General features: G+C 44.4%; 1 protein-coding gene across 2 annotated transcripts in view; it reads left to right on the top strand.

Annotated features, from left to right (window-relative positions):
* Positions 1-26,494, top strand: part of GPC3 (glypican 3) — a 426,034-nt gene that overhangs the window by 12,665 nt on the left and 386,875 nt on the right. For both annotated transcript variants that reach the window (XM_045472532.1, XM_045472533.1), the window contains exon 2: positions 22,334-22,495. In XM_045472532.1, coding sequence (XP_045328488.1) covers positions 22,334-22,495 — 162 coding nt within the window. The remainder of the gene's footprint in view (positions 1-22,333; positions 22,496-26,494) is intronic.

Genomic DNA, 26,494 nt, shown 5'->3' with positions numbered 1-26,494 from the left:
GCCTTTGTCCTTTGCCCCTTCTGTTCTCTCTCTGCTCATTCCCACACCCATTCCCATGACTTCATTATCTTCGCTGTTCGAATGACTCCCATATCTCTTTCCAGCCTGACCTCTTTCTTGCTGTCCAGTTCAGAATTTCCTAGTCGCCCGCCGAGCATCTCCATCCAGAAGTCCTGCCAACGCTTCACTTTCAACAGAGCCAAAAACTAGTCCATCATTTTCTTTTCCTGTCTGCACAAACCTGCCTCTCTCCAACATTCTGCATTTCTGGTGATAGCAACTCTGGTACCCGGGCCTGAAGCCATGAAATCATCTTGGACTTCTCTCTGTACACATCTCTCACCCAAATGAAATGGCTAAGTCCTGCAAGTCTGCCTCCGTCGTGTCTGTCCGTCGCTCTTACCTCCTTGGCACGTGTGCCCTCTAAGCACATCAGGCTCCTATCTGAAAGGACCCTGTAGTTGTCTGCTCCCAAGCCTTTGCTTATGGGCCACCTGACTGTCTGCCTTTTATTGATGCAGTCATCTAGTCCTACCCACTTTTCAAGGCGGCAGTGCGATCCACCTCCTGCATGAATCACATCAGGATTCCCTATGACACTTCCCTTTGAACCCTGGCATCACCGTACTTCTCTTATGGCCTTGGGTCTCGCTGGCTCTTCTAATTATTTATATACTGGGCTTCCTACTAGAGGCTTCCTCCTTAAAGTGTGGCCCATGCACCAGTGGCATCGGCATCATCTGAGAGCTTGTAAGAAATGCAGAACCTCAGGCCCCATCCCAGACCTGCTGAACCACATCTGTATTTTTAAACAAGATCCCCAGGTGATCTGGATGCACGTTAAAGCTGGAGAAGGGCTGCTCGCAAGTGTAAGCTCCTTCAGGGCAAGAACCTTGCAGGAGTTAAGGGAGGGTTTTGCACATAATAGATCAATGTTCTTTTGATTTCTTGCATTTGTGCTGGCTTCCCCATTCATTCATCCATGTGGCGTCCGAGACCCTAAACACAAGAAATTTATGTGGGGAGGGAGGAAGAGGAAGGAGAGAAAGAGAGAGTGGGGGGGGGGGGGAGAGAGAGACAGAGACAGAGACAGTGGGGGGAGAAGGAGGGAGGAGGGGTAGAATGAAGGGGCTGGATTGAGCCTGTATGATCTCTGCTCAGCAGCTGATAACTTTGTGACTGCTTTGGAAAACAATCTTTGCTCTCCCAGATGGTTAGGACCTCTTGTCTACTCCTTGGCTTAATTTAATGTGGCCAGAGGCAAATATCTTCGGAGACCATTATGCTCTTACCCTAGGGACCTGATGGTCTTCCACTTTCTTTTTTACTGGCTTTCTGGGCTGTACCTTCTCTGGCCATGCCCAGCAGCCAGACTGGAACTTTTGAAGCGATTCAGAGAGCCATGGAAGAACTGTGCCCAGTGTTTCAAATAGTCCCTTCTGTTTTCAGAAACTGATTTTCTGCTTTGTTTTCAAACTTCAAAGTTTGCTTCTGAAATAAAGGTTTATTTTCCCCCACGGAATTCTGAAGGTTTTATACAAGTGTTAATTTCTAAAACCTAAGTCATTTCTTGCCTTTGAAACTTCAGTGCTGTGGGTCAATTTAATAACGTTGCCTGAAGGTTCTTTTGGCCTTCAAAAGCTGTCAGATTGCCTTTCTTTGTTCTTTGAGAGAGTAAGGTTGCCTCATTCACAAAGCTTGAAGGAGTTGAAACCAGCACTTATGCAGTCATGCAGTCTTCCTCCACCCCGCAGGGATATCCAGTTTTATTTTCAAGCTAGGTCCTAGTGGCAATGAGATGTATTGCCAACCGACAGTTCTGGGTGAAAGTCCCCAAAAGCCCATCACCATTTATTTCATGGAGTAGTGTTAAGAAGTAGCCCAAGTTACCGAGACACCCGTAGCTAAGGGGAACAGTGGATGTTCTGCGCACACCCATCGCTGCCCTTCTGGGGCTCAGAATAGCTCCAGAGCTACTGAGCCCCCCCCTTCATCATCTGCCGGACTGCTCCCCACATCTTCCCTTTTCGTCTTCCTCCCTTCTACCCTCACACACTCTCTCAACTGGTTATAATTTAGAACAGAAGGTGTTTTACGGTTTGTTATATTTATTGAATGGTTTTGTGTTTCTTGTTCTCTAAAAAAATTGGATGAGTGGAATGTTTTATATTTTCTTATTTTACTTTTAAGTTGTATTTCCTTTTCCTATAGCTCCTGATTTCCTTTTCTCCTCTCTCTCTTCCCGCACGTTCCTCTGCCTCCTCCACATCCGCTTGCCCTCAGTGATTCCGGAGAGAAAACAGCCTTTCCATTTCTGTCCGCATATTTGGTTTGGGTACCTGGTGACTTCTCTCGGGATATTTCGAAATTTGATTCCTTAGTTTGGAAAGACAGAGCTCTAAAATATGCACCGATGAATTTACATTCCACTTTCTAAGAACTCTGAGTATTTAAAAGAGTTGTGTGTGTGTGTGTGTGTGTGTGTGTGTGTGTGTGTGTTGTACAGATAGCACAAGGCTAAATATAACTGACTGGAGTATCTCAGATCATTGCTATGTAGTTTACATTCTCTCTCACTTTGTCATAATTCTCAATGAATGCAAATTGCATCTTTGTTCTTAGAAATCTCTTTTCTTCCACTGAACTGCCTTTCCTTTTTCCAAAGATCAGGGAGCCCCTTTGAAACACTGCTAATGTGGGGTGGAATTGACACGTAGCTCGTAGGCTAACCAAATGTAGCTTGCTTTTCCCTGATGAAGTTATCACGTTTCAGGGCACGGTGCCACTTGCAGGATTTTATGGTCCTAGTTTCAAGTTTGACTTCAGGTTAAAGAGAGTATTCTGATTGGACTATTCCTTGGAATTTTGGCTTTGTCTTAACACTTATGGGAATCTTTTGTTTGGCCTGTATCTATTATCTCTTCCGGGCTTGGCCAAGGCTGTTAGGTTATACACCTACGTATAAATATTTAACAAGATAAGTTAGACAAAATGTGCTTGAGGATACCTCAGTCCTCCCACCCCCATCCCTGCCCTGGCCCCTGCTCAGTTTTTGTGTAGGGTCACAGATGGTTGCTTTATCTCACATGTTTGGATTTGGAGGACATTCCTTTGCACTTTGCTTGATAGACACAATGAAATGGAAGCATGCGAGTGCATCTTGACTACCAAAATGGTAGCACCAAGGAACAGATAACATTAGACTCCTCTTCCTATTTTTTTTCTAACTGGTTATCCAAACTCCCCTAAGCCAGAGAGTTTTAGGTATGAGATTGTGTGTTTTTAAAGAAAATATTTTGGATAAAGACTAATGTTCTCAAGTCAGGAATAACAATTAGTACCATTCATTAATCAGGGGCATGTTTTGACTTTGAGTCCTGGCTAGGAAATATAAACTGTGAAAGTCACACATATATATGAACCTCAGGCAAATTTATGACTTGTCAGCCTTTTAAGGTTAAATTCTTAACCCCAAATCGGGGCTGGCTTTATATGTGGAGTCCGGCACATTCCTCTGGGCCACTGAACACCGCCCCCCCGCTCCCCAGCCCCAGCCCTTTGCTTCACAGCAGCTAATGGCCTAATGAGCAAGAAGGATTTCTGCCTCTTATCAGCTGCCTAAACAGCAACAGGAAGGCTGATATACAGAGTATAGGTCAAAACCTCAGTTCTTAAACCAAAAAACTATAGGCTCAGTTTAAAACTCTGGATATGTGGTATCGCTGTAGTTATCAATGCCTGCCTGTCAGTGAAGGAGCTGGACACCTGAGTTCAACCAAATAGTAATAGTTGTCAAAAGTATGAACACTCTAATTAATTTTGCTAATAGTTCGTTCCTTCTTTGTTTAGTTCTTCTATAAATAGCCTTCATATAGGCTTTAATGAGCTTTTAGTTTGCGCCTGGAGGTTATTATGGTCATGCGGGGGTGTTTTGATTGTCAGATGGTGATGATGGAGGCAAGGGTATTTATATTTTGGCCCGGAGTTTGGAAGGGGCTGCCAAATAAACGTAAATAGCTATTTACTACTACTTTTATTTCTCTTTAAACCGAGTTTTTGAATAAATATGCACTCAACTTGCCACGGGAGTCAGAGACAGCTTTGTGCCTTCTCATGTCGTAGTCAGACGTTTTAAGGAGAAAGAGTCCTTGCCTGTTTCTGAGAACCACTTGGAATCCAGGCTCAGACTCACAGAGAATAAATATTTTAGGGTATTCAGTGCCCATTATAGTGAAAGCCCCTTGACTTTCATCTTCTGCATTTGCATTTTGTCAGAGACAATAATGAAAACATTTTTTTCAGATTCCATCCTGTTATTGAAAATCCTATTTACATAAACAGGCATTGTTGTGGCTTAGGGAAGAATGTGGGGTCCCATTCTTGAGCTCCTTGTATATCTTTGCTAAGGCTTGTCTAAATAGAAGTAATGACGCTTTAGTCTAAGCAGCTTTTCTCATTTAGGTAAGCAGGGTGGTTTGAAATTTCAGTTTACTAGATAATTGAGTCTCTTCTTAATTATTTCAGGCATGCAGGTTGCTCTCTTGATAGTAAAGACCCTAAAAATCTAGTAATCTCCTCAGGCATCCATTTGGTAATAAAATCCTGTGCATTTTCAGGGGTTAATTTTCATGACAATTGTGCGTCCTCTCCCCACCCCCACCCTTGAAGAAATCCTGCTATCTTTTAGGGCCTTGGTCTCCTCACGTTTGCCAAAGCGCGCGCACACGCACACACACACACACACACACACACACACACACACACACACACACGCACACGTATATATGGGTGTCGCTGGAATGACTGGATCTAGAGGGAATTTAAATGTATTCAGATTCATGCTCATTACACAACTTTCATTTAGAGTTTTTAATAGCCTTGTCATATTTCTCAGAAAATCATCTGCCTGACTTTGCCAGGCTTGGTTTTCTGCCCTGAATGAAAAACTGAAGATCAGCAAAAGTGGAGCCTAACTATCTCCTATTCGATCCTTTTGATCAAAAAAAAAAAAAAAAAAAAAAAAAAAAAAAAAAATCTCACAGGTCATCTGGGGCGGAGTGAGGTGGGAAAAAGCTAAAAAAAAACAAAAATAGCCCAGGCTGCCTTCACATCTGCTAGTCATTCCCACTGGTGTGACTTCAATTCAGCAAGTTTTTATTGAGCACCTGTGGTGGGGGCGGTGCTAATAATCGTTAACGTTTATTGAGCCAGGCGCTGTGCTAAGCCTTTATGGGCAACATCCCATTTAATCTTCGCCACAGCACTACCAGGTGGGTATCATTATCTCCCCCATTTTACAGACGAGGAAACTGAGGCTTGGAGAGGTTTAGCGACTTGGCAAAGGTCAAATATTTTCTGACACGAATTAAACTCAGTCTGGTCCCAGGGCCGTGTTTCCAATCACTACTCTTGTGAAGGGCTCAGCATCTTGGGGAATGACTCCCCAAACCAGTTTTGAGAACTCAGTATGTGTGGGATGCTGGGGATCCAAAGTCAAATAATTTAGTCATGGTGGGGGTGCCAGACGTGTAGACCGATGAGGACCACTCATGGAGGGGTCTCCAGATCTGTTGAGGGGAGGAAGGAGGGCATGGGAACGGGGAGCTGTGGTGTGAATCTGTGGGAATTCCGTGTCCTGAGGCAGCTCAGCAGCCTGGGGTCATGGGCGTTTGATTTTCCTGTTCAGTGAAGGTCATCTTCTATGGGTTGAACTGCCTCAGCGATTGCATCAACCTGTTTCCATCGGGGCCCCAGCTGACTGTAGCGTCAGCTGCCTTGAACCCAGCACTGCTCAGACATGCAAGGTCCGCACGGTGCGGGACCTCACCGGCCCCATGGTTCCCGTGTCACAATTTCTGTCTTATTGGACTTTAAAAAAAAAAAAAAAAACTAAATTAAATGAGGCAGATGTTCCTGAACCAAAGTGCTGTGGTCTCGAGAGCTGGTGGTTTTCTGAAGGCGGGTCATACAAGACTGGCGCCCACAGGGAGACCCCGGCTCCGGGTTTGGTTCGTTTAGCGTGAAGTGCAGCCCTCGTAGCGCCCCCTCTTGGAGCCCACGCTGGGCTCCGGGGACCTCTGTGTCCGCATCACCCCCTGCTTGACAGAAGAACGAAGTGACTATTAACAGTTTTGGGGGTTTTTCAAGTGAAATCGTGGGAATGGAAGAGAAATCCACCTGTTTGGGCAATTTATTTTTGTTTTTCATGGCTACCGAAGAAAGCAATGAAGGAACAAGTCACTCCTGAGCCGCACTGAAAAGTCCTTTATGTGCCGGGGCCCCTGGGTGGCTCAGTCAGTTAAGCATCCGACTTCGGTTCAGGGCATCCTCTCACGGTGTGTGAGTTCGAGCCCCGCATCGGGCCCTGTGCTGACAGCTCGGAGCCTGGAGCCCGCTCGAGATTCTGTGTCTCCCTCTCTCTCCGCTCCTCCCCCTCCCACGCTCTGTGTCTCTCGCTCTCTCCCCCTCAAAAATAAACATTAAAAAAACGTCTTTTATGTGTCGCATTCACAAGTTAGCTTTTCCTCCATTTTGGGAAACGTTTGGCTCAGGGTAAGGTGGACTCGCCAACGTGTGTGAGTGAGAGAGAGAGAGCGAGCGAGAGGAACCATACCCTTTAGCTTTCTATCTCCGCTTCCCCAAAACTCGTGTCTCCAGGCTTCTTACAGCTGTTCTGCAATGGTTTGCTTGCCAACACCCTCCCATGCACTTTCTCCTTCATTAAATCTCTTCCACAGAAAGGGGTTGCCACCAAGTCTAGACTTCGGTGACGTGCAGGAGGAGGGCCAATTAGTGAGGATTTTGATTCCTATTACGTGCGGGTGGGGGGAGGGGGAGGGAACTCTGTCCTTCCCAGTCCTTCAGACACTCAAGTTGTAACACAGCAGTGTGTCGAAGATGTATAAAATTAGCGGAGCATTTACACAGCTATTCCCCAAGATGGCATAAATGCCACAGCACTAGAGCATGTCAGTGTAGACGCTGAGATCGGCTGAAGGATAGGAAAAAGGAAAAGATCAATCACGTTGCCCCTCACTCGGGGATCAAGAGCGAGTGTTTGATTTTCCTCTGGTTGCGTTTTGCTTAGGCGCAGTGTGTATGTTGTGCTAACGAGGCAACCGACTCCCTTTTCCACAGGTTCCTATCGTCGGGAAAGGGGAACGATAAAATAGAGGGCACAGATTATTTACAGTGGCTGAGAATGTAATTACAAGGTGCAATGGCTTGAAACTGAAATTTAGGTTAGCCATTAGAGCTGGGAGAAGCATCTTAACAGTAAGGGCAATTGGGCATCGGAGAGATTTGCTTGGGAGCTGGTTAAGCAGCATCTCGAGAAGTGCCGAAGACTAGGACAGTTGTAATGTGGAGAGAGACTCCTACCATATTCAAGGTTGGGCTGGAGGCCCAGAACGATAGGCATCTTCCTTTGTTGCCTGGCTCTGTTTGTGGCTACCTAATCGCTAATAGCTTGAAAACATTTCTTCATGTATCCAAAATATACCTAGTTTGTTAAGCATAAGAAAACAGACTTTCTGAAATACGGGCCAAGGACTGAGGCGGTATTAGGATTTTTTTCACTTCTATAAGGCTTCTTTCTTCTTATAATATGGGGCTGCTGTTGTTAAAGTAACATTTGGGCTCTGTATGTATGACTTTCTCAGGGCTGACCCCAGATAAAATTTGGTTTGGGTCTCTCTCTCTCTCTCTCTCTTTTTAGAGATAAAGCACGAGTGGGGGAGAGGGGCAGAGAGAGAGAATCTTAAGCATGCTCCATGCTCAATGCGAGCCCAATGTGGGGATTGATCCCGTGACCCTGGGATCACGACGGAACTGAAATAAAGAGTTGGATGCTCAACGGGCCGAGCCACCGAGGTGCCCCTCTTTTAGCTTTTAAAAACATCTTTCCTTCCTTTTGGACATTTCCCCTCACCCCTACCCGTGTGGTTTGGGTTGCCTCCCCGTTTCCCTTCTTTCCCAAGTAAACTCTTTAGCCTTGAGGTATAAGGAGATTACTCAAGGAGTGCTGCACTCAGAGACAACACCTGAGGAAATTGCCTAACCAGAGTACTAACTCACCCGTGATGAAACATTTAGATATTGCCAGGCAGATATTGCCAAGGAGGGGGGCAGGTATTAGTTTCCTAGGGCTGCCATAACGGATCGCCTCAAATTTGGTGGCTTAAAACAACTGAAATTTAGTCTCTTGCAGTTCTGGAGGCCAGAAGTTCAAAATCAAGGTGGCAGCAGGGCCACGTTCCCTCCACAGGCTCTACGGGAGGATCCTTCCTTGCCTCTTCCAAGCTTCCGGTGGCTCCAGGCCTTCCTTGGCTTGTGGGCTACATTGCTCCAGTCTCTGCCTCTGTCTTCACACGGCCTTCTCTTCTCCGTGTCCCTCTCTGTGTGTCTCTTGTAAGGACACTTGTCATCAGATTTAGGGCCTACCTGATTAATCCAGGATGACATCATCTTGACATCGTTAATTTAATTACATCTGCAAGATCGTTTTTCCAAATAAGGTCATGTTCACAGGTTCCAGGGCTTAGGACATGGGCATATCATTTTGGGGGACACCATTCACCCCACTACAGAAGGAGAGCTTTCTGGGCCTCTTTAACCACACCAATACATCAGAGATGTCCATCTAAGGAGAACTTACTCCAGGGAAGCTGAAAGTTGGTTGTAAACATTCGGTGTGTTTCCTGAGAGGGATGTGGGTAGGAACTGCTGTTTAACTGGTTTTCTAAATGGCTAAATTGAGGACCAGAGGAGTGAAATGACTTACCCAAGTCACCCTGGATCAGAAGTAAGAGTTCTGGGGTTGTCTGGCTGGCTCAGTTGGTGGAGCTTCTGACTCTTGATCTCAGGGTTGTGAGTTTGAGCCCCACAGTAGCTGTAGAGATTGCTTAAAAATCAAGTCACTCATTCATTCAGAGCACACCTGTGTGTGAGCAGGGGGAGAGGCAGAAAGAGAGGGAGACACAGAATCCGAAGCAGGCCCCAGTCTCTGAGCTGAGAGCACCGAGCCTGACGTGGGGCTCGAACTCACAAACCGTGAGATCATGACCTGAGCTGAAGTTGGACACTTAACCAACCGAGCCACCCAGTGGCCCCAAAATAAATCTTTTTTAAAAAAAGAAGAGCCCTGAAATGGAATAGGATACCACATATGTTTTTAACTTTGCTGATTTGAGAGAGAGAGAGAGAGAGCGAGCGGGCATGTGGGGGCATGCGTGAGCAGGGGAGGGGCAGAGAGAGAGGATCCCAAGCAGGCTCAGTTGTCAGTGCAGATCCTGATGTGGGGCTTGAACCCACAAACCATGAGATCGTGACCTGCAGTGAAATTGAGAGTCAGATGCTCGACCACCTGAGTCACCCAGGTGCACCAGGATACCCCGTTATTCAGCTTAGCATTTATGTCTTGACTCATGACTCCTGTTGAATTGGTTTTCCCTTAAAGAATATGTGGTTTCTAAACCCTTTAGCTATGGGAAGGCAACTGTTGCTCATTGCCCGCCTGAAGAACCTTTTTGTAGGTGATGGTATGCTTTCAACCTGCTTTAGCTTTCCACCTAGTCTTTGTGGTTTGTTGAAATGTCAGCTGCAGGGAGTTTTGGAAGCCAGAAATAGCTGTGAAGCAAAAGACGGCTGTTTTAGGTTCGGGCATACAGAGTTTTAGGGACAACTTGCAGGCACAGTGGTAAATACGTGGTTGTCACAGGTGAGACATTCCCTGAAGAAATGCTGTCACACTTGCTTATGACGAAAGGACCAGTTCTAACATTAATGGCAGGTGACGACTTTGGTGTGTAAAGAGATCGGCGAGTTAGAGGATGGCCTTCTTGGAAACACAGTGAAAGGTATGTTAGAGGCCACCAGGTCGAGTGTGCTATCTAGTGCAAGAGTCCCTTCTGTGGGGTCTCTGATACTGCTACCCAATTTATGCTTTGGTGCTTCAACACGAGAGGAGCTTACTCTGTTCAGGAAGCAGGAGCTCCGTGCTGAGTATTTGTTCATTCCTTCAACAAGCATTTATTTTTTATTAAAAAAAATTTTTTTTAATTATTTATTTAATTTTTTAAAAATTAAAAAATTTTTTTTAAAAATTTTTAAAAAATTTTTTAAATTTTTTTTCAATGTTTATTTATTTTTGGGACAGAGAGAGACAGAGCGTGAACGGGGGAGGGGCAGAGAGAGAGGGAGACACAGAATCGGAAACAGGCTCCAGGCTCTGAGCCATCAGCCCAGAGCCCGACGCGGGGCTCGAACTCCCGGACTGCGAGATCATGACCTGGCTGAAGTCGGCCGCTTAACCGACTGCGCCACCCAGGCGCCCCCCAAAAAAATTTTTTTTAATGTTGTTTTATTCTTGAGACAGAGACAGAGCATGAACAGGGGAGGGGCAGAGAGAGAGGGAGACACAGAATCCGAAACAGGCTCCAGGCTCTGAGCGGTCAGCACAGAGCCCGACGAGGGGCTTGAACTCACAAACTGTGAGATCATGACCTGAGCCGACATCGGATGCCCAACCGGCTGAGCCACCCAGGCGCTCCCTTCAACAAGCATTTATGGAGTATGTCCTATATACCTGGCACGATGCCATGTTAGGGAAGATGGCCAAGATATAGTTCCTGCCTACAGAAACTTCCAATTTAATCGCAGGAATAAGAAAAGTATACCAATAGCTATAAAAACGCAGTATTAGAGGTACAAAATGTGCTGAAAATTCCGAGTTGACAGCTCTTGGGGTTTATTTGGTGGGGAGGGTAGCTGGGGCAGGGAAGACCAACATTATGAAAGAGATACTTTATGGATGAGAAAGTTTTAATAGCTGAAGCTAGGGGAAGAGCACTCCAGGGACAGAAATAGCATGAGCAAAACAGGGAGGCTGGAAATGGAGCCATGGGTTTGGGACACATGAAATAAGTTTAATTTAATCCTCAGCCATGTTGAGAAGTAGGTGTTATTGTCCCTATTTTATAGATAAGGGAGCTGAGGCTCAGAGATTAAGTAACTTGCCTAAGATCACATGGCTGTTAAGTGAGGTTCACCCTGTGGTCTGTCTGACTTCACATGTCTTCCTTTGCCACTGTGTGCCATCCCACCAGGAAGCTCTCTGCCATTAGTTAGGGTCTGGAGACAAAGGAGTATGTATAAAGGGAATGTGGTTATTACACGGAGTGAAGTGCTGTAAGGCTGAGTTGTTGGCCTTTGCCTTGGCCCCATATCCATGTTCACATATAGCCGAGTGCTGTTGATACACCTTCCTAGAAGGGCAGAAGCAGGTCCTTTGCTTTTTTTTGTGTCCTCCCAATGCCCAGTCTAGAATGGGCTCAGTGGCTATCGCTTGATCTATAGCCGGGGAACTTAGACTCTCAGATCTGAAATTACCTTAGGGGTCATCTGGTCAGGCCTGGATTCGAGGAGGTATTTGATTAAGTCACACAGCTGATTTGGTAGCAGAGCAGGTAAGAACATTTTAGTTTTGGTAGGGAAGGGCTCTCCCTACCCCCTGTGTGATTTCATACACAGGGGAAAGGGCTTAGTGCTTAGATGGAGCCTAGGGTGTTGAAATTCTCAGCTACACTTCAGGTCTGCATATTTGAAGATTGTATCTGAAAAATAAAAATTATACATCTCCTGAAAGATGAGATCTCAGCTACTTATCTGAGTAGAATAACAATTAGTGAAGGAGTGACTCAGGGAGACAGGAGAATTGCCTTAGTTTAGTCCCTCTGGCAAAATTCTAAACTACTAAAAGATTTTTTATCCCAACTGGCATTGTTCTGCAACCCAATTTTATTTTATTTCGGTTTTTTCTTCCCCGTGTCTAAAGAATGTGTGTGTGTGTGTGTGTGTGTGTGTGTGTGTGTGTGAGAGAGAGAGAGAGAGAGAGAGAGAGAGAGAGGGAGGGAGGGAGAGGGAGAGAGATCTTTATTTTGGGCTCTAAGGACTCTTCATTCATTTCCCCTGGAATACTGCTCTTCTAAAAGTTGCTCTAGTAACATCAATTAATCTCATCTAGTTCCTTTAAAAATGAACTCTCTTGGGGCGCCTGGGTGGCTCAGTCGGTTGAGCGTCTTACTTTGGCTCAGGTCATGATCTCACGTCTCGTGGGTTCGAGCCCCGCGTCGGGCTCTCTGCTGACCGTACAGAGTCTGCTTCAGATCCTCTGTCCCCCTCTTCTCTCTGCCTCTCCCTCTCTCTCATGCTCTCAAAAAATAAGTAAACATTTAAAACTGAACTCTCTTGAAGTTCTGGCCTTGGTTCCAAGTCAAAGGGGAGCGCATCAGGCCCAAACCTCAGCAGGCCCCATGAGATACAAAGAAGACTCTGTCAGGAGTCTTTCCATCCAGGAACCTAAGTCTGGCAGAGATTAGCCAGGCAAATGCAACCATGATGCAAGTTAGAGTGAGAAGTGTTTATCTTTTTAACTTTCTTCCCCAGCTTTGCTGAGGTATAATTGACTCCTTTTCATCCGGCCCCGGCCGTCCTCCACGGCTCACTTAACCCATTTTCACACTGCTGTGTCCTTGCTCCATTTTCTTGAAGGGTTTTTAAGAAGGAGAATGATGTGATCAGAGACGTACTTGAGCAGTTATCTGTCTGGGGCTCGGGTGTAGAGGTGGGAAGGCTGGTGGTGGAGCCTCTTATTGGCTGTCCAAGTGAAGAGAGGTGAGGTGACGAGGAAAAGGTGGGAAGAGGGGAGTAACGAGGGACGTTTACAAAGTGGAACCGGTGGGGGGCGCCTGGGTGGCGCAGTCGGTTAAGCGTCCGACTTCAGCCAGGTCACGATCTAGCAGTCCGTGAGTTCGAGCCCCGCGTCGGGCTCTGGGCTGATGGCTCAGAGCCTGGAGCCTGTTTCCCATTCTGTGTCTCCCTCTCTCTCTGCCCCTCCCCCGTTCATGCTCTGTCTCTCTCTGTCCCAAAAATAAATAAACGTTGATAAAAAAAAATTTACAAAGTGGAACCGGTGGGATTTAGCGGCCTTTGGCTATAGGGGCTGAGGGGGAATGAGGGGTCCAGAATGACCTAGAGGTTTCTAGTTGGTTTGGAAGTCCACTTCCTGGACAGGGACTGTGTCCTGTTCATCATCGTACTCCTCGGGTTGGGCCTAGTCCCTGGCACAAAGTAAACATTCAGTAAATGCTGGAGGAACAAATTGTTCGCCAGTTTGGCAGGCCGAGTGTAATCAGCAAATTTGTATTCCCAGAGCACATGTTGACTGCTGGTTGGGAATGTGGTCCAGAAAGAACCTGTTCGTGGGAGAGCGTAGTCGTCTAGGGATTCAACCTTTACCAGGCATGAAATAATATGCACTTAATTGACGGTTGGCAGTAGAGATAAAGGTAATTCATTCGTTAATTCTCAGGCTTAGAGAATGGCTTCTCTCCAGGGTTGCTTTAAACTCCCAGTACGCCAGTGTGGTAGCGACATTTTGGCCTGCCTTTTACAGAGGCAGGGTCTGTGGTGGCCCCAGGCACGATCTTTGATTTAAAGTCTGAGCTCGCGATACCCAGGTGCGCCCTCTGCAAGGTCATGTTCTTTCAGGCAAAATAACAGAAGGGTAACCTTCAGCTGGGTTCCCTAAGATGATTTCTTCCACCAGCAATCGTCACTTTCCCCACTGGTTTCAAATGCAGTCATTTCTTTCATCTGTATTCCTGTCTTGATTAGTGAGAAATTAATGAGCGTGTAAGATTTGATTTAGATAATGATTAATTAGGGGAAAAGGCACCGTTCTAATAGCAAGTCACTATTATATGCTAAGGAAATTAGTTAATATTTTTGGATGGCAAATTGACTTGTCCTCTGTTTAAAAAAATACCTTTTGAAAGAGTCTGATGTGTTTTTTTGGTTCATTAGTAGAGTAACCTGCACTTAATCCTTTAGATAATTTTAATAGGCATCTCTCACTTTCCCTACAAGTCAGGAAGCAACCGGGATATCATTCATTCTTCTGCTTAATATTACTTTAATGATGATATTACATCACTATTTTTAGCACAGTGTACCTTTGTTAGCAAAAAAAATAATAATCCGCCGTTCATAAAGCAGACCTTGGCAATGAAATGTGTCAAATCGTCATATATATATGTATATATGGAAAAGATTTCAATTTTCATTGTTACTGAGCCCTGACGATTCCTCCTCTTCTGTTGCTGTTTGAATATGTTTTATCTGTTCTTAGGAAAGCATAAGGATCAAGGTCTACGTGAATATTACGTCTGTTCTCTAATGTGTTTTCTAATGCGATTTTTGACAATTTATAGTCATTAATAAAATTGCAGTCTAGTAAAATAACCAACATGTAGAACACAACACAGGTAATTAGAGAATTGGCGGGCTGGAAGTGACCTTGAGGGGTTATTTAGTCCATTCCCAATTTCAGGCCATAAGGCTCATCTTCCTACGCAGCACTCGTCGCCTGTTTAAGCTTTTGCTTGAGAACCAGTAGTGGTCCTTTATTGTCTGTGGGGTCAAGCCCACAGGCTTTTGTCTGCATTCAAGGTCCTTCACATTCTGGCCTGATAATCTAGCTATGCCCCAGATTCCAGCTTCTCTTCAGGCAAATTAGTCTTGCCCTACTACACTGCTGGGGCCAGACCCATTTTACCCATTGGCCTCTCCAAATCCTTCCCATCTAGCTCAAACCCCACCTCTCCTGGAAATTTCCTTTGGCCCCTAGAGCCTCTGGTGAGCATTCACTTATCAAGCAAATGTTGTCAATAGCACATATTTCAAAAATCAACTTAATTGAGATAATTTACAAACAATAAAATACACCCGATTTGAGTGAAGGATTTAATGAGTTTTTACAAATGTATATAACCATGTAACCACTGCCCCAATTAAAATAGAGACTATTTCCATCACTTCAGAAGAATAATACTGCATATTTTGTCACCTAACCATGTACCAACTTTTACTGTTGTCTAGCTATTTTTGTGTGAAAATCTGGTCTCTTAGTGTGAGTTTTGTATTTGTTTATTTTAATCTTACTTAACACATACTGTGCCAAGGAGGCTAAGAGCTTTACCTGCGCAATCTCACTCAACCTTTGCAATAACTCTGTAAGGTAAGTGCTATTGGTAATCCCATTTTAGAGATAGGGACAAAGAGGCGTGTGGAATTTAAATAACCTACCCTTGCTTCTTGTACAGCTAGCAACTGGTGGGGTTAGGAGTAAATTTTAAGCAGGCCTGGAATGGGGTCTCTGAGTGCGTGTATGAGCCTATGACTGCAGGGCAAAGGGGGACTGAAGTCCCAGTTCAGGGGAGGTGGCCAAGGGAGACCAGGGGCAGTCTGAAATGTCAACTCCTTGAATGGAGCCGAAAAAGAGCAAGAACTGGGCCCCAATGATGGAGGTCAAGAAAGCAAGGCCACGGGTAGCCAAGCCGAAGACATCCCGGACACGAGAACACATCAGGAAAGAAAGAGCCTTCTTGTGGTCCACCTGCATCATGGCCTCTGGGAGCGGAAGCAGCCGGTAAGGGTGCCCAACTTGGATACACATGTGACTCATCCTCCAGAGGAGAGCTACCATAACCCAAATATCCCCTTTCAGTTGTAGGATCCAGAACCAGACCCAGTGTGCAAGCAAGACATTGCCTCAAAATAATTAGAAATGAATTACTTCATAGTTCCTTCAAGTGAGACACGTGTTTGTGTATCTTCAAGTTGGAAATTGATTTTTGTGTATCTGAAAGTATTTTTTCCAAGAGCAACATTAAGCACACAGATGTAAAATTTTCAGGGTCATCTGTCTCCACTCTCGTTGTAGATCAGAGAGACACAGAGTTGTTGTTGTTTTTTTACCTGTGTTCTTGATCTGTACCCTCATTAATTCAACACGATGTGCCGAAGGCTGAATGGGATCGACAGGGCATCCCAAGGAGATGGGTGTCACTCTCTGCTCTTCAGGAATGAAAAATCTAGGAGAGGAGATTATAGTATGAAGGTACTTTTTAATCCTCCAGAATAAGTGGGAACTAGCAGCCCTGTAATGACTTCAGTTAATTTTTTTTTTTCCTTAGCACCTGGAAATGCAAGTTATTAAAGCTCCGAAGACTTCAACCTTTCGAGCTCATTTGAATAGTCAATTGCTAAGCCTTTTCCTTATCTCCATCCCAGGCTATATTGCTTGTCTCTATTCCCATTTCCCTGCTAAATTCCACTTTTAGATAAAAAATTGTGAGCACCTCTTTGATGAGTATGGCCAACAATTATTTTTCCTTTCCATCTAATAAAGGAGTTATTTCCCTTTAACCTTCTTTTGTTGCAGACATTCTTAGAGAATGCTTTGCGACTTACTGTGCCTTCTGTACGTTGCATCTTATTTCTTGAATGAGCCTTTCCGCTTTGATTTATTCAAGTACCTATCAGTTCTCCATGTACCCACGGTGTACCTCCTTACTTATTTGCCCTTGGTTACTTTTTATTCATCCCACTTGAGATTTGCTTTCCAGAGTAATTGTTTTGTTGATGATTCCTCTTTCAGTGCTTTCTCTACTTTCAGTTTTGATGTTCCGGTTTTGCTTCTTTCATGCACCTGTTCATGCACTGAAATGGTTATGTTTCATTATTGTCATTTCTTGTAGGCATGTCTAGCTCTCCTGGCTCACTTTGTTCCTTATGTTCTCTTGTGCTAGAGCTTATTTTAAGCTGGCCTGTGAGTTACGTGAAATTTACTTAGAATGTTTTTCCCTTTGGCGTATACTTCACTCCTTCCTGGTTTGCAAATCCCAAATTAGTGTTAGTTTATAGGTGTTTTATTTCCCCAAATATGTAGCTAACGCTTAGCCCCCAGATCAGTTGTATTGGCTTATTGATTAACCAGGCAATGATAACTGGGAGGGAGGATAAATATTGCAATGTGTACATGTCTTATATTTGGATATAACCTACACCTTTCTTTATGATGTCTGACATGTTTTTCCCCTAAATACTCATTTGACGTTTTATTCCTTTCAAGATTTTCTGCTCAACTAATTCTTGAGGTAGTGGGCGTTTTTACAATGATAAGACTTGACCAACCCAGGGAAGGGATACAGTATTCAAGCTCTGTGTTGCTTTATGAATGATCACATAGCAAAGGCAAACAAAACTGGTGTCGTGGTAATTCAAAGAGGCGGTCCTGGGTTTCGGTAGGTACACCAAGTGGTAATTTGTTACCTTCTAAGATCTAAGCAGCTCACAGCATTTCACAGAGGAAAGATTTGAGCCTCGTTATTTTATGATTCCCACTAACCAGCTAGAGCTGGTGGAAGTAGGAGCAGTGTTAACAGCTGCCCTGCCAAATAAACACTGCTGCTCCTGAAAACTGGAAGTCATCACCAGTGGAAATTCAGAAACACAAAGGAGTTTATGTATGACATTTAATTTTATGAATGTATTCAAATACAGATTTTTTTTTAAATTTTATTTTTCAACGTTTATTTATTTTTGGGACAGAGAGAGACAGAGCATGAACGGGGGAGGGGCAGAGAGAGAGGGAGACACAGAATCGGAAACAGGCTCCAGGCTCTGAGCCATCAGCCCAGAGCCCGACGCGGGGCTCGAACTCATGGACCGCGAGATCGTGACCTGGCTGAAGTCGGACGCTTAACCGACTGCGCCACCCAGGCGCCCCCAGATATTTTATTTTTATTTATTTTTTTAACGTTTATTTATTTTTGAGAGAGACAGAGACAGAGTGCGAGTGGGTTAGGGGCAGAGAGAGAGGGAGACACAGAATCCGAAGCAGGCTCCAGGCTCCGAGCTGTCAGCACAGAGCCTGACGCGGGGCTCGAACTCACCAACTGCCAGATCATGACCTGAGCTGAAGTCGGACGCTCAGCCGACTGAGCCACCCACGTGCCTCAAATGTTTATTTTTGAGAGAGAGAGAGAGAGAGAGAGCGAGCACACAAGCGGGGGAAGTGAGGAGAGAGAGGGAGAGAGGATCCCAAGCAGGCTCTGCACTGCCAGCAGAGAGCCCACCGCAGGGCTTGAGCTCGGGAACTGCAAGATCATGACCTGAGCCAAAGTCAGATGCCCAATCAACTGAGCCACTCGGGTGCCCCACGGCTCGCGTTTTAAAATGGAATCCCTGGGCGCCTGGGTGGCTCAGTCGGTTGAGTGTCTGCCTCTTGATTTCCTCTCAGCTCCCGATCTCATGGTTCGTGCTCGTGAACAGCGCGGAGCCTGCTTGGGATTCTTTCTCTCCCCCTCTTTCTGCTCCTCCCCTGCTCAAGCTCCTGCTCTCCCTCTCTCAAAATAAATAAACTTAAAACAACTAAAAATAAATAAATGAAAATAAAATGGAATTCCTTCCCCACTCTTTCCCTTCTTCCTTTTCTTCCTCCCTCCCTCCCCTCCTTCCTTCTTCCTCCCCATCCGGTAATTCCACTCCTAGGCTTTTACCCAAGAGAAATGAAATCGTATGTCTACAAAAAGAGGTGACTATCAGTGTTCATAGTAACTTCATTTCTATTTTTTATTTTTTTTGCAAGATTTTATACTTTTTGCTTATTTTTATTTCTTTTTTTATTTTTTATTAAAAAATGTTTTTACATTTATTTATTTTTGAGACACAGAGAGAGATAGAGCACGAGCGGGGGAGGGGCAGAGAGAGGGAGACACAGAATCCGCAGCAGGCTCCAGGCTCTGAGCTGTCAGCACAGAGACCGCCTTGGGGCTCGAACTCACGAGCTGTGAGATCATGACCTGAGCTGAAGTTGGACGCTCAACTGACTGAGCCACCCAGGTGCCCCAGATATTTTATTTTTTTTAAAGTTTATTTATTTATTTTGTGAGAGAGAGAGAGGGAGAGGGAAGAAGGGAGGGGCAGAGAGTGGGGGGGTGGGGAGAGAGAGAGAATCACAGGTGCTGACAGTGTGGAGCCTTGACGGGGGGCTTGATCCCAATGACCATGAGATCATGACCTGAGCTGAAATCAAGAGTCAGATGCTTAACTGACAGAGCCACCCAGGTGCACCATCAAATCAGATATATTAAACACGTATGACTTAGGCATCAGTTTACCAAGGAAGCAAATAAAGCACTGATAAGTGGACAGGAACTTGGTATATGGAAAATACTTGCTACACAGGATTTTCCCATCTATACGTGTGTCCCAAACCAACCTTGCTTAAATCTAGTTTAGCCACTCTTCCCGAAGGGGACTCTTTCCCTTCGTGGTCCAGTAAACTGCATCAATTTCTACTCCTAGAATAGCCTTATGTTTTGTAACCTCATGTAGAAAGAATACAGTGAGCTAGAACTAGCTCTGTTTTCTTTTTCAGAAGACAATCATAAAGCCTTTAAGCTTAGATCGTATTTAAAATCAGCTTAAGGCTTGTATATGAGATTGACATTTATAGGAGATAAATCTGAACTCTGTGTCTCCAGACCCCAAATTGTATTTTGACACATTAAATATCACCTTTCCATCCAGTGCTATAAATTGCAGTGCGGGATTCGGTTTGGTGATATGTATTATCTGTGCTCTCCATTTACTACCTTTGTCAGCAGCTCCCTTGACGAAGGGGAAGGGGAGAGCTTGGAGTCAATACCCTGGACTCCCAACAGTGATGTCATGTGAGGCAAAACTTGATGAATTTCATTCCTAAATTAAGAAAATAAAACTTGGACACATACATTAAGGTCATGATTAACTGGAATTCCTAGGGAAATACGATGTAATAAAAATAAATTTTCTGGTCACTGAGGACTAACTTGTCTCTTACTGCGTACCACCCCCCCCCCACTCCGTTTTTTAAAACCTCAGTTGTTGCAAAGCTGCCTTAAATGTTTCTGTGTATGCGTTTTAGCCTTACTTCATTAAGATTGGATGTTTCTTATGGAACTTTACTTTGCCAGGGTCCTTACAGGATGTTGAGGGAGCCTTCCCTCTGTCCCATATACATGTTTGGTCATCCTGGCTAACTATGTTGCTATATGGCACTCAGTCCCTATGCATTAGGTATCTCTGCTGATCCCTTTAGATAGTAAGCTCTTTGGGGTAAGGACCATGTCTCTCTTGTTCAAAACGGTGCCTCTCCCATGTAGCACGGTGCTTGGCACATAGAAGATGAGTTAGATTGAGTCCTCTGAGAAGCAGGTGCCAGTAGGGCAGTAGATGTAGAAGGGATTTCTTGGGGAAAACGCTTGTGAAGGAAATTGAGCAGGATGCTGAAGGATGCTGGAAGAGCCCTCGGACTGTGGTGCGGGGCTGACCCAGCTGAGGAAGGAGGGAAAGAAGGAAGGGAGAGTGGGAAGAATCTTTGATTGCAGTACATTTTTTTTTTTAAAATTTGTTTCAAATGTTTATTTATTTTTGAGAGAGAGGGGTGTAGGGAGCAAGCAGGCGAGGGGCAGAGAGAGAGGGAGACAGAATCCCAAGCAGGCTCCACTCTGTCAGCACAGAGCCTGATGTGGGGGCTCGAACTCATGAACCGTGAGATCATGACCTGAGCCGAAATCAAGAGTCCGACGCTTAACCGACTGAAGCACCCAAGGTGCCCCAGCTGCAGTGCAGTTTTAAGAAAGTTTTGTCAAGGTCAGTGGGGAGTCCTCGAGCCCAAACCCCTGTCAGCAGAGTGCTGTGTCTCACAGGGCTTAGCATCTTTGTTGTGCTCAGTCATCGGCTGGGAGCAGCCCCTAGGGATTACTGCCGGGGTACAGCATGGTGGTGAATTCAGAGTGTGGCAGTTGGGACCATTTGTCGGTTACACTCCATGCAGTAGGGGATCTGAGATGCACATTTTCGTGGCCACCACAGAAGGATCTCAACAAACGCTGATGGAAGGGAGAGTTGGAGTACAGTGGGAGTTGCAGAAGAGGAAGGAGATTGGATTTAATATTCATCGAGCCCTAATATTTGCTAGTATTGGTGGAGTATATAAAATCAGGGGACCCTCCCTCGTTTCCTTCACGTCTCCTCAAATGTTACCTTACGAAAGAAGCCTTCCCTAACTACCCTGTCCCTGCCCTCTATCCCTTCCCCAACAGCCACTGAACTGGTTTGTGTCACTATAGATTAATTTGCATTTTGTAGACTTTTGTATAAATGGAAGCATAGAGTATGTAATTTTTTGATGTGGCTTCTATCACTTGGCAGAATGTTGCTGGGGTTCACCCATGCGGTAGCACATATCCGTAGTTTATTCCTTTTTATGGCTCGGTAGTATTCCACTGTATGTATATACCACAGTTTGTTTTCCCTTGCTTAATTCTATTTTGTCTGTAGTACTTACCACAACTTCACTATGTGTGTGTGTGTGTGTGTGTGTGTGTGTGTGTATGGGATACACAAAGTTCAGTGGGGTTTTGGAACTCAGGAGAACGGTGAGGGCTGGGTTAGGGAGTTCAGCAGTCACATGGCTATAGATGAGATCATGCGTGGGGGAGACCTAGAAAGAGGGGGAGGGTCAGTGACATTAAAGTGACAGGCAGAAGAAGAGGAGGCAGGAAAAGACAGATAAGAGTGGCCATAGCAGTAGGTGCCTGTGGGGGGGGTTGTGAATAGGTTCACTAAAACAATGTAGGAGGAGAATGTTTCAAGAAGGAGATATTTGTCAACTGTGAGGGAAGCTGCGAAAGATCACGTTGGACGAGGACTAAGAAGAGGTTCCAATTCCCTCATTTTAGAATAAGCGAGGAGATGATTCATTTGGCAAATGTTTATGGAGCTGCAAAAATAAAAAAGCATTGTTCATCATAAGTGAAGTAGCTCAGGATTTCAGAGGTCAGCATTTGAACAGAGCGAGAACGTTGTAGGGGAGTTTGATCATTGTCTCCATGTGAATATCGTCCTCTGGATATTTCGTCTCTGAATCTTACCCCAGACCTTCAGTTAAAACAACAACAGTAAAGCTTTGATAGGATATTGATGTTTTAATCATTTATCCCCAAAAGCAACATTGGGTTGGCAGACATACATTTCATTAGGAAATCATAACTGGAATTTTGAAAATTGCTTCTTGGTTGTGCTCTCATTCATAAATTATAATCAAGAAAAATAAATTGTAGGGGTGAAGATTAATCTTTTAACGGACAAATTAAATATCGGTGTTCAATGACGTATACTTGGTGCTGTAAATTAGTTTATGCAGAATTTATGAGTCAAACCTAGGCAATTAATTCTAACGGTTATTCAAAAAGACTCAGTCATAAGGATAATGAGGGGAAAGCAGGGATCAGTTAAGATAAACACTAATTTTGAAAAATCAAGATTTTCCTGTATTTAAAAAAAATGCATTCTTTGGCCTTGTTTGCCACGCACGTGTGTGTGTGCACGCGCGTGTATGTCTGACATTCTGCTTACTGAAACATGAAAAACTTGTTTGTTTCAGGATCAGATCTGCAAGTATGTCTCCCCAAGGGCCCAACATGCTGCTCAAGAAAGATGGAAGAAAAATACCAACTAACGGCACGCTTGAACATCGAACAGCTGCTTCAGTCTGCAAGTATGGAGCTCAAGTTCTTAATTATTCAGAATGCTGCGGTTTTCCAAGGTGAGTTCTGGGGATCGTCTTAGATGTGCTGCTCAATGGCATCATTCTTTGGGCACTGGGCTTTCAAATGCTAAGTGTAATTTGTAAATCACCATTCCAGCATTAATGCTCGATGTAAGAACCTCCCAGTGAGAGATTCTGTTTAAGGAAAACCACAGTTTTTAGAGAGGCTTCGTTTCACTCTTTGGGAAGGCAGGTATTCTAAAAAATCATTGTCCAAGGACATTCTGTTTACCTGTATGCAAAGGCTGTAAGTCTCCACAGAAAGAGTAAATGAGATCTTCTCTCTAAGAGCACTTAAGACTTGTTTAAAACACAAAACAAAAAAAGTTTACTTGAGTACCAGTTTTCTCCAGGAGTGGCTTAGATATTTGTGGAACATGCCTGAACTCCTTCTGACCACTGGGGTCATTTCCATAGAGATGGGGAGCTTGGTTTGAAGGCCATACGTTTTCTCATTTGTGTGAATGGTTACCTTTTCTTTCTTTGTGAGTCTCAGTTCTCGCTACACTTGCGTGTGGCTGTAAAGGAAGCTGATGTGGCATCGCCAGAACAGGTCAGGAATCCCACTTCTCCTTGCTAACTTGTAGGACCGTCACGGCAGGATGAAGAGTACTGCCATTGATTCAAAGACCCAGCTAGGGACGATGGTGACAACGGTGGTAATAGACATACTAAGCACTTAGCAGCACATTCGAGGTATTCTTGTAAGTGCGTTATGTGTATTAACTCATTCAGTCTTCACAATAACCCTAAGAGGTAAGTATCACTACCAGCATTCCCATTTAATGGGTAAAAACCCAAGGCACATCATGGTTAAGTAACTTGCCCAAGGACACACAACTAATAAATGGTGAAAGCAGGATTTGAACCTAGGCGACCTGGCTCTTACAGTCCATACTTTTAAGCACCTCAGTATGCTGCCTCCTGGGAAGGGAAATTACTCACAGATATTAGAGCTTTCTTCTATCTTTCCTTAGGCACATGGAATCAGTGCCTTTTTCTTGCTCTACAGGGAATCGGGGTCAGATAGAAAAATAACACTTTTGGGGTGCCTGGGTGGCTCAGTCGGTTAAGCGTCCAACTTCAGCTCGGGTCATGATCTCGCAGTACGTGAGTTCAAGCCCCGTGTCGGGCCCTGTGCTGACAGCTCAGAGCCTGGAACCTGCATCGGATCCTGTGTCTCCCTCTCTCTCTGCCCCTCTCGTACTCATGCTGTCTCTCCCTCTCTCTCTCTCTCTCTCTCTCTCTCCCTCAAAAATGAATAAACATTAAAAAAATTTTAAAAAATAACACTTCTGACTACTTGACATTCCAAAGTGTTAGATTTATGGCGCCTGGATAAGGATTAACCTCTGAATCGTAAGGTGGGTTGATTATAGCTTATTTTGTGTATTACAAGGAGGTTTTTAGAATTAGCTAAGAAAATTATTCAAATTAGCTAATAAAGCATACATTCATAATAGTTTCTAGGGTCAAAGCCTCAGGGGATGTTGGGTTGATTATATGAAGTACAGTATATAAGCGTGAGGTATTTGTTAACTTATTTATGCAGTCAGACTCTTGTGAAGAGTTTGTTGAGACTAACAATTTGGCGAAAGAATGAATAATTTAAACAGATTTTAAAAATACATGTACCATTCATGTACTTCTTAGATTGGTTTTGGAGCTGATCTGCGGCTGAAAGTGGGGTGATAAGAAGTGATGGGACATGAGAATCGGGTTGAAACAGAGAGCTGAATCTTCCTCTGTGGGGTGTCAAGGTGCTTCTCAGAACAGAGTATGATTTGTTTCATTCTCAGGATAACCAGGTCAACAGATGTTATCATACAACCATTAGCTGGCGGAAGTGGGTGATAGAGCAATCACACTGATGTTCTAGCATGCAGAGTAGTGGACGTGGCTGTCCATCTGCGGGCCTTGGGTGTCAGCTTCCCTACCTCCGTCCAGTCCTGCATTTTACATATTGTGTTTTCTAGCCCTGGAGCAGCACAAGACTAGGAAGAAAGGAAGTTCTGACCCGATTTTGATTGGCTTAGCATGGAGGATGAACACTAGTCATGTGAACAGAGGCTGGGAAGTGGAAAGTGGGGGCAGCACCTACTAGTTGTATTCTTTCTCTGTCTCTGACACACACACACACACACACACACACACACACACGGTATTTCAATTTTTTATCTTGTTTCATTCTCTTCTCTTATTCTTTCCCTGCTTCACATTTAGAGAACATAAACCCCATGATAAAAAAGAAACCATGGTGCCAGACCTCAAGGCAATGATGCCATGTTTCTAGAAACATTACCCCCAAATTCTTACTATAAGAAACATTGGGAAGCACAAGACTAAAATCAGGGACTGCCGCAAGATGGTGCATTATGGATTGCTAAGAAGAAGAGAGCGGCCTGTTTTTCCTTACAATTACTTACTATTCTAATTAATTTAAAAGGGGAGGGCACAGTTGTTTTTTCCTTAAAATGTACTCTGTCCCCCAGATTCTGGCAGACCAAATCATTGCTCTAATACTTCACTCATATGAAATTTGACGCAAGCCATTTTCTCCACCATATGAAGTTGAAGAAAACTCATCTTGATACTGGCCTAGATCCACAATCTCTTTAGGATCCCTTCGCTAGTCCACATTGGGGGTATTAAAGCTGTGAGCGCTTTCTGCAAATATGTGCACAGTTCCACGAGCAATCCTTACTGCCTTGATGTGGATTTTATGTCTTCGTTTGCAAGAAGCCTTTGCCCTCATAAATGAGCCTGGGGCCCTTTGCTACAGTGGTTGGAGTGCTCTCTTGCTAATGTTGTTTTGATAATGATTGAAGCGTTAAAAAAAAAGTTGTTCTTTATTTTCAATCTTTGCATTGCCTCGTTTCCTAAATTTAATTTACTTGGATGTGCTTAGTAAAATGGGGCAGCAGAATCGTTTTTTGTTTCTGCTTAATTAATTCTTTTTGAAAAACTCCACTAAAAGATTTTCTTTTCTCTTTTTGTTCTCCCTTACCTAATAATAATTACGACGATAATAATAATAGTGGCATTTTATTAAGTGTCTACTATATGATGCTTACTTTGACATAATCCTCTCATGTAATTTTCCCCGTGGCCCTCTGGGGTCCCTACTGTAATTATCTCCATTTTACAGATGAGGAAACTTGTTCTTAGTATGCTTGACATGAAACAAAATTAAGAAGTTGTGGTGGGGGGGGTTGCCAGGGTGGCTCAGTCCATTAAGTGTCTGACTCTTGATATCGGCTCAGGTCACGATCTCACGGTTCGTGGGATCAAGCCCCGCGTCGGGTTCTGTGCTGGCAGTACAGAGCCTGCTTGGGATTCTCTCTTTCTTCCTCTCTTTCTGCTCCTGCCCCACTTGGACTCTCCCCCTCTCTCAAAACAAATAAATAAACTTAAAACAACAACAACAAGAAGTTGTAGGATTTGTGGTCCTTGGGAAGAACACCAGGATAGAATTCTGAATTTTTCATCCTATCTCCACCACGGCTACACCTTCAAGCCTGGAGTTTGGTTTTCTTGGCAGAATTTCCTTATAACCTTCCAATGCGTGCTATCAGGAAGTACTTGGGGGTATATGCCTGGGTGTTTTCTGTATGTTGGATGATTCCAGTCTTCCCCAAGGTGCCACTGACTTTGAGTGAGACCAGACTCTTCAGCTTTTCTGGAAGTTGCGTAACCCACAACTTGAACGGGCTTCACCAGAGGGTAGAAATCGTGGTCAAGCAGAAAACATCTGTGTGTTCCTAAAACACCATGGATTTCCTGTCTAGGTAGCTGAAAGCTCCTCGGGTCACCGTTCAGTGCCCACTACTGTCGATGCGTGGTCTTTACAAGCTTGATTTTCTAGCTTTCTAGCCAGTGGCAGATAAGCAGTTAAACGGAAGGGTTATAGAAGATTGCCAGAGGGAGGGACATACGAGCAGGAAGAAGTTACGAGTGACGGTAAGGGTGGAAGACATAAAAGTAGGCTCACGAGCT

This window comes from Leopardus geoffroyi, chromosome X (assembly GCF_018350155.1).
Source record: "Leopardus geoffroyi isolate Oge1 chromosome X, O.geoffroyi_Oge1_pat1.0, whole genome shotgun sequence".
Taxonomy (NCBI): domain Eukaryota; kingdom Metazoa; phylum Chordata; class Mammalia; order Carnivora; family Felidae; genus Leopardus; species Leopardus geoffroyi.
Note: the sequence above shows the minus strand (reverse complement) of the source record. Positions and strands in the feature narration are given on the sequence as shown.